At 34.4% G+C, this 8,629-nt stretch overlaps 1 protein-coding gene across 1 annotated transcript; it reads right to left on the bottom strand.

The window, feature by feature from the left end:
- Positions 1–3,986, bottom strand: LOC148046240 (vomeronasal type-2 receptor 26-like). Its single transcript, XM_087714598.1, has 3 exons — positions 3,844–3,986; positions 1,946–2,237; positions 1–873 (listed from the first exon to the last, which is right to left on the bottom strand). Exons 1-3 carry the CDS (start codon positions 3,984–3,986, stop codon positions 1–3), a joined length of 1,308 nt encoding a protein of 435 aa, XP_087570724.1.
- Positions 3,987–8,629: the final 4,643 nt, after the last annotated feature.

The raw sequence follows: 8,629 nt of genomic DNA, 5'->3' as shown, positions 1-8,629 counted from the left end.
TTACATTTTGAAAAGCATTACCTGCCAATGTAACAGATCTGAGGGATCTAACCTACAGGTGGGATATAAGAACATCTTATGCAAAGCATGTGCAATGGCATAGACTGCATTATAGATGCTGTAGCTTTGACTGGTCATAGTTATTTCAAAGAGAGTTCCAGGAAGATTTTCTAAGTTCTCCTTTCCAGTGCAAGAATTATTATTATTATTATTATTATTGTCCTCATGAGAATTAGAAAAAAGGCAGTTGAATGCTTGTTCCCAAAAGATCCTGATAAACCCATCTTCTTTTGACCGGGTAGGTTGTAGAGAACGCAGAAATTCTGTAAATCCCAGCACTTCTTTTGAGTGACTTGCCAAAGATAAGGCACCATGAAAAAAATGTATATCAAAATCTCGGTGAAATGTCTCTGATGAGAAATCCCACTGGGCTGTCATAAGCCACACCTTGCCTCTGGTTAGTTGTATTGACTTTTGTAGGCTCCCATAAATGTATACTAGCCATTTCAAGCATGAGATAGCTTGGGGTTCTGCATTTAGAATATAGACTTTAACACTGGATTTGGCTAATGATGCAGCCATTTCTAAAACAGGTTCAAATGACTCAAAATTCTCTAAAACACCAGAAAGGGTTAGAGTTCTTTCAATGATGGCTGCACAGATTGCATACTGGGAAAGCATGGGTAACAAGGCCTGCACAAATTTTTCTCCTTGATCATCATCTGGTGAAATAATTCCAATCCATTTCCATTGGAAAAAAAGGAGTAGCTGAATAAGTCCCATGTACTGATTTGTTTCACTAGGGACCATTCGGTAGAAAAAAGGGAGTTGTATTTTAATGTTCGTCACTGGAGCAAACACACAGCAAGCAATCTTAGAGATATATTTTTAAAAAAAAACAAAAGAAGGGTAAATTATAACAGTTGATTCTGAATTTTCCATATACTATTAACATTCTCATGTCTGTTTCATTGTTTGTAACCTTCAATTGGCTAGAACATATGACAACACTTTTTTGAATCAATATACATCTACATCAGATAACTTAAAGAATGCATATAAAGCTTGGACTCATTACTTCCTTGGGATAGCAAGCAATCTAAGTAAAAGCCAAAGAAACGAAAAGTTATTTAAAGAAACAAAGACTGGTAGAATTATAATGGCCATGATTTATCATAATTTCCTGTGCAGTAAACATATATCTGAAGATTATTTTTTAACTAAAGGATTGGTTTTAATATTCTGAACCATAATTTTTCCTTACAATGGGCATACATTTAGTTCTGAATAAGATTCCTAATAACAGATTTTGAGGCAAGAAATAATACTTTTGGGGAAACCACCATTAAAAGTGGAATTTGAGTCTGTGATTATTTGCAAATGTGAACATCCCATATCATTTTACTTTGTTGAAACAAAATAATTGCCCTTTTTCATGACTGAACTAAAGTTATATTCTCCTGTAATCCCTGTAATCTCCTCCTTCTTCCAGAAAGTAATACAAACAAGAAAGGAATGGAAATCTTTTCCAAAATCCACATGAGGATGTAATTCTATTAAGACATTTTAAGATTTCAAAATGTAAGCATTTCAAAGATTAAGAATTCTTCAAAACTAAATTGTTGTTAAAAACTTTAGAAATAAAATAGGTGAGAAGTAAATTTGACTGAGCTAGAGAGGAGATCTCAAATTTTCTTCCCTAAGAATACCCTTAAATTACATTCCTGGTTTACTTAAACTCTCAATGTGATTATTGCTTAAAGATTTACCAAGTAAAACTAATAGTCTCCCTCCCCCTTTTCTCATTATTTTTACCCCACAGGGGGTATATTTCTTGACCATAATCATAGTGCCTTTATTTAATTCATACAGAAATTTGTTTTCAATTTGTATTAACTGAACAAGCAGCATTGCATTGTAAAATTCCTGGGTGATCTGCACATACCTGTGGAATCTTATAGATGCCTAAAATGGTAGCCATATGAAAAGAGACTTTGGCATCAAGTCCTCCAATGACTGCTATCAAATTAGTTTGCTTTTTACAGTTGTAATTTGGAATAGCCTTCTTCTGGGAAGACAGAAGTTTCAGGGTGTTCTGATAAGACATCTTTGCATTATTGTAGCTGTCATAAATGTGGAACCCTATGCTGATATTTGGCAATATGTCGGGATTCTCATTGATCTGCTTCACAGCAAATATTAATGAAAGTACATGTTGGTAATTCTTTAACATTGCCCTAAGGAAAATGTATATAACATATGAAATAACTACCACATTATTTTGTATGCATATTACTGCATCTAGAAACAAATTTAAATGTTTGAAAAGTTACATATAGGCTTACACAGAAATGAATTTTCATTGACATACTTTGAGTACTGTTTGACAAATAACAACTTTTTTGTTTTTGTAATTCAATTTTAAGCTATAAATTTTTCCAACCATGTTGAATAAAAAACGTGCTGCTCTAAAATTAAGTTTGATTTAGTGTTTTCAAGGACATAAATGTAGCTTTGTTTCAAGCAGGAACTAACCTGTCTCAGCCATCAGTGATTTTGTCTAATCAACAATCCAATCTAGAAATCCTATAATTCCTCTCCTAGTATTGATTATAGATTGTCTGAAAGTGCAAAAAAAATTTTAAAATCCAACCAATAATAGTATGTTTTTCGGCTATTGCAACCACAGAAACAACCTGCATGTAGGTCTTTATTTTTTAAAATTAATAATATTAAGAGGAAAAATATATTTCTATTGCTACAGTGATCAAAACGTTCAACAGAAGTAATGCTTTGCTGGGTTTTTCCGTGCAGAATAGAAGAGTGTAGATCAGGTGGGTTCAGGCAGTCACTATTGCCGGTTTGCTTGTGAGCATGCATGCGCAGTGCAAAAAAAGTGTTCTGTGCATGCGTAGAAGCAAAAAAGCAAGATGGCAGTGCCTATGGCACCACCCAGAGAACCAGTTCAGGGGCGTGGCAGGCTGGGGTCGTTGCCAGTTCCAGTAACCCAGGCCACCAAAGCACTACCAGTTCAGCTGAACTGGTAGGAACCCACCACTGGTGTAGATAAGATTTGTCTTCTTTTCTCCTCACTTCTCTTCCCTTCTTTCTTTCCCCATCTCCCTGTCCTCTCTTTCTCACTGTCTGCTTCTAGCTATGGCATATTGGAAACAGATTGAAAATTAGGATGTATCCAATATTCACTTTTTTTCTGAGATTGTAGGCTGGTCTCCAACACAAAGGGAAAAGGTGTACCTTGTGAATTTTTCCCCACCCCCACTCCCCACCCCTCAAAAAGTGATGTAATTTATTGATTCTTCCTTATTAAACAAATGAGTTTAAAGTGGCTTAAGTGAAGCAGTGTTATATTATTGTACACTGAAACTGACATCTGTGGAATATCAGTGGAAAGGTAATAATCTATGTAATGCCAACAGAACATGTAAAAAGGTAGATATTTATGTAGTCACAGGTACCTTTAAACAAATTAGCTTGAGCCTAACAAATTATAAAAAAATCAATATAAATCAATACACACACAGACAGACACACACACATTTGAATGATAAAATATGAGTCTGTGATCTGTTTAAAAAGGAAAGGGAATTAAAAGACTCAAAAAACAAACATGGAAATGTTAGTATTATTTTAGAGAAAGAAGATGAAAAAAGTAGTAATAAACCCAGATCCTACCTTGAAGGAAGTCGTAGGATAAGAACTATCAAGGGATTTTTTAAAAAGCAAAACTTGTCATGATATAGAAATAGAACGTAGAACCAAGTGAATTCAAATTTATTTCTGTAAGGTTAACAATAACAAACACTCAAAAAATAATTTACTTACATGAGTTCTTCTACCACCTTTGTTTCGGGATGTTCCTCAAAGTTGCTTATTTCCACCAGGCAATCAAATTGAGCAGCAATCCCTCCAATTATTATATCTCCTGGTTTGGAATACTCATATGGGAACTGGAAGGGATCACTCATAGAGCAGATATTATCATGTGCCTTGAAATTTGTTAGGACCAAGTGGAGCATTTGCCAAAGGAAAAGCTGCAACAAAAATATCCTTGCCCTGGCATGCATTGCTTTAAGACACTGTCCAGTACTGCCTATTTTTTGAGTCTATATATTTTATTAATATTCAGTCTACATTACACTATAAATTTTAAAAGGATAATAAAATCATATTTCACTCAACCGATGACTTTAAGAAGATTTTTCTTTGGATTTCTCCTTGAAAATATGCATCTATCCTAAAATACACATTTTAGCTTAATTTTCCCCCAAATGCATATTTTCTCCTCATTCTTTCTTTTTAAAATTTGAAGTACATTTTAAGTGAAGAACTGCAGCATGTAAATCAGAATGTATGATCCAAATAAGTAGCTTATTGAGCTGAGAAAGACAACTTAGTTTAATCAATTACAAATTTTGTGATCCAAACAAATTCTGAAGGTCATCAGTACTGGATTATTCTGATAAAATGAAACATCAGACTGATGGGACACTGCCTATCTTTGCAGTTTATTTTTTAGTTTCAAATGCACCACAATATTTTATATTAATTTTCATATGTTGTTAGTGAAAGAGTTCACTGGCTTGAGAAAATGCATCTGGGTTTGGCAGAGGAATAATCTAACATAATTACAATGTTCAAAGACTTGTCCATAGGGAATGGTGTAATACTTTATATTCTACAACTTTATGAGAAACAAAACAAAACCTAATATTTAGGTTATTAAAATTATTAGCATTAATTAATATTCATGTTATTAAAAGAAGCAAAGGAACATTCTGAATTGTTATAATGTATGTAAAAATTGCAAAACTCCTCAGATAAATATAGGAGAAATTTATAACTCAGGATTGAAATTAGGGGTCCTTGGTGCTTTGTGTGCTTGATAATCTTCCAGCAGATATTTCATTACCCAAAGTAAACAACATCCTCAGGGCTAGTAGGGAATTGGGTTTGCTCTTATTTTATATTCTAGTACCTCTATTCTTTCTGATTTTACCCATATGAAAATATATATGGATTCTCTTTCCAGGATTTATTCAAATAAATATTTCTGATATAACAAGCTCATATGATCCTATCCCACTTTAAAAAAGGGGTAGAGGTAAACTGGATCACCAAGATGTGAATCCATGGAAGGTAGAATTCAAATATGATTTTGTGATGGCTGTGTTAGTGCAAGATAATTCTTATTTCAGGCAATCAATAATTAATTATAACAACTCTAATATGCTAGTCTTTTCTAACAAAAAACAAAAGTACAAATACACAATTGATTCCCATGAACTGGAACAGATTGAATTCTTTAAATCAGGGCTGTCAAACATGTGGCTCATGGGTTGAATGCCTCCCATGCCCAGTTTAGAAAAGAGGAAAAAAGTCACGATACGTCACATGATGCCGCTGTGAGGACGTGAGTTTGACACTCCTGCTTTAAATAGTTGGGCATAGTATTTCAGGCCATGGGAAAATTAACATTCCATGTAAACTATAGGTAGTCCTCAATTTATGGCCACAACTGAGCCCAACATTTATGTTGCTAAGTGAGAAATTTGTTAAATGGGTTTTGCCCTATTTTATGATCTTTCTCACACTATTTGTTAAGTGAATCACCTAAGTTGTTAAGGTAGTCAAACGGTTGTTAAATAAATTTGGCTTCCCCATTGACTTTGCTTGTCAGAAGATCACAAAAGGAAATCACATTATCCAAGAATACTGTAACTGTCATAAATGTCAGTTGCCAAGCATCTGAATTTTGATCACATGACTGTGGGGATTCTGGAACAGTCATAAGTGTGAAAAATAGTCATAAATCATTTTTTTCAGTGCCATTGTAACTTCAAACAGTCACTAAATGAACTGTTGTTGAGGACTACCTATATGTCTTTTCTACTGCCTAAAAGAGTACATAACAGCACACAAACAATAATTAAATTTCATAGGCAACAATATGTCCCAGCTGGGAATAAATTATTTACAGCAGATATAGTTGCCCAACTAATATATGGCATACAACTGGTTTCTGTAGTCTGCATTTTGTTTGAAAATCCATTCACATAAAAAAAAAATAATTTTGCAACTCAACTCATATAAAAACATGAAGGTTTATGAAACTATTCAATCAAATTTTCCCAGGGACTTTTTTGGCATCCCAAAATGCCGTCCCCAATGCAGTTCTGAGGATTGAAGCCAATGTGTCAAGTATTATGAGCCATGGTTAGAATGCAGTATTTTAGGCTAATTCCGCCAACTGCCAGTAGTTCAGTTCTCACCGGCTCAAGGTTGACTCAGAATTCCATTCTTCTAAGGTCGGTAAAATGAGGATTGTTGGGAGAAATATGCAGACTCTGAAAAACTGCTTAGAGAGGGCTGGAAAGAACTAGGAGGTGCTGTATAAGTAGATGTTACTGCTATTAATGCTTGGGCCTGGACTAGGCCATAGAATTATGTTTGAGCCTACAGGCTGAATGACTTTGCTGATATTTAATATTTACCAATCCCATTGACATTGTACCTGCATAATAGAAAGCTGTGGTCTGGGCCTGGACTAGGCCATAGAATTATGTTTGAGCCTACAGGCTGAATGACTTTGCTGGTATTAAATATTTACCAATCCCATTGACATTGTACTGCATAATAGAAAGCTGTGGTCTGGGCCTCTCTCCTGGATATTTGGCTAATTAACCCTGGAGAAGGCCAAATCAATAGAAAAAGAGAGAATCAGGAACATTGATCAAAAACTTGATATAGTCCTTAAATCACATTAAGAACTGTTAAACAGTCACAGGACTCCATTGCGGGGTACTTATACAATTTATAATTTATAGAGTGCATATATAGAGAGTATAATTTATAGAGTACTGCAGCTCAGCGGTTCAAATCTCACCAGGCTCAAGGTCGATTCTGCCTTCCATCCTTCCGAGGTGGGTGAAATGAGGACCCGGACTGTGGGGGCAAGTTGCTGACTCAATTTGCTAAAAAATTTGTAAACCGCTTAGAGAGGGCTGAAAGCCCTATGAAGCGGTATATAAGTCTAATTAATAAATAATAAATAAATACATAGTGGAGAATTAGCAGCTGGCTTTGATATTGTCAACTGGGTGACTATTCCTAATAAATCCTTCTTAAGAAGAAAAGTTGGAATAATTGATCCACAAGCTCTACCAGACCAGGAGTTCACAATCAATAGGGAGGCCATCACAGGGTCAGGCATATTTAATCAGATGGGAACGGAGTATTAGATTTCATTCACAACTTGGGTTCCTACCCAAGACAGAAAATGATTTCAAATATTCTATAGTTCTATTCAACAACTTCATGGAATTCTTAGGCTATCAAAATGCATTTATTTTGTTTTACTTTAAAAATAATACTTAAGGTGTGAGGAGTACCAAAATCTGTAATGGAATGTAATTACTAGAAGTAATTGCCTTTTTTTAGAGAGAGAGAGAGAGGCAGATCTGTTCAAATTATTTCAAAGAACTTTTGTAAATCAAAATATTATTAAAATGTATTGCTTTCAGAGTGAACTTTTATAGTCTTTTCAAAATATAAATTTTATTTTACAAGGAGGAAAGATACCAGAGAGTTGGAAAGAGCCAATCTAGGATTAATACCGAAAGAAAGACAATAAAGAATATATTCCACTTCAGTAAAATATGAAAAGAAGGGAAATGTTAAAACGCCATTGATCAAAGAAAGTTAGAAGTTTTGAGAACAAATGATAATAATTTCCCTTTATAGATATATCAAGTGAATGACAAGGAAAATAATGAATGCACAGATCACAGATCTGTAGAATACACTATGTGAGGGATCATTGGTTGGTTTGCTTTCAGTTGGTTACTTTCTTACAGATGTTTCATTATCCAAGCTAGATAAACTAATCTAGCATTGATGATGTTACCTAATTTAGGTAATGAAATGTTTGCAAGAAAGCAACCAAGTTCAGAGAGCAGAAAGGACCCCTCATCTCAACCTGAACTACAAATACTATTCTTTATATACTGTGTACCCGAAGGTGAACACAATTTCTTTAAGACCCTGAAATAGGGATATAAACCCAAACTTGACTGGAAAATATTACTACAACTCCCATATTTATCACACCTGATTCAATTATTAAGTTATTTAAGGTATGTTCATGTATGATAAGAAAGGGACCATTTTAGTGACCTGTCCTACCTATTATACAGTCCTTTTTTGCAAGAATCCAATTATTGACATAAACATAGAAATGTTCTATTTCTACCTCTATTCTATTGTTTACATTTGCCACAGATGTCTCAAGTTAGAGAGAGACTGAAAACTGTATTTATTTTTCCCCTGCATAACATAGAGTAGCTTACACTACAACCTAGCAATTATCCCCATCTGGGCAAATCATATGACACTTTTCTGAAGTCACACATACAACATTAGCAATTTGTGTAAACTTATATTAACTACTGTATCTGTGTGTGGTTCCAATTTGGACTGAGAGACTGTTGAAGCTGGTCAGACCATCTCTAAAAATTTACTTTTATGAAAAGTATCCGAAGCCACTCAAGACAATATGGTATATCCAAACTAATGATGGATGGCACTATTGATTTATGAAATCTGAACTATT

This window comes from Thamnophis sirtalis, unplaced genomic scaffold (assembly GCF_051295495.1).
Source record: "Thamnophis sirtalis isolate CommonGarterSnake01/CBP01778 unplaced genomic scaffold, rThaSir2_p1.2 scaffold_4, whole genome shotgun sequence".
Classification (NCBI taxonomy): domain Eukaryota; kingdom Metazoa; phylum Chordata; class Lepidosauria; order Squamata; family Natricidae; genus Thamnophis; species Thamnophis sirtalis.
The sequence above is the reverse complement of the archived record's forward strand: the minus strand, read 5'-3'. Positions and strand labels throughout refer to the sequence as shown.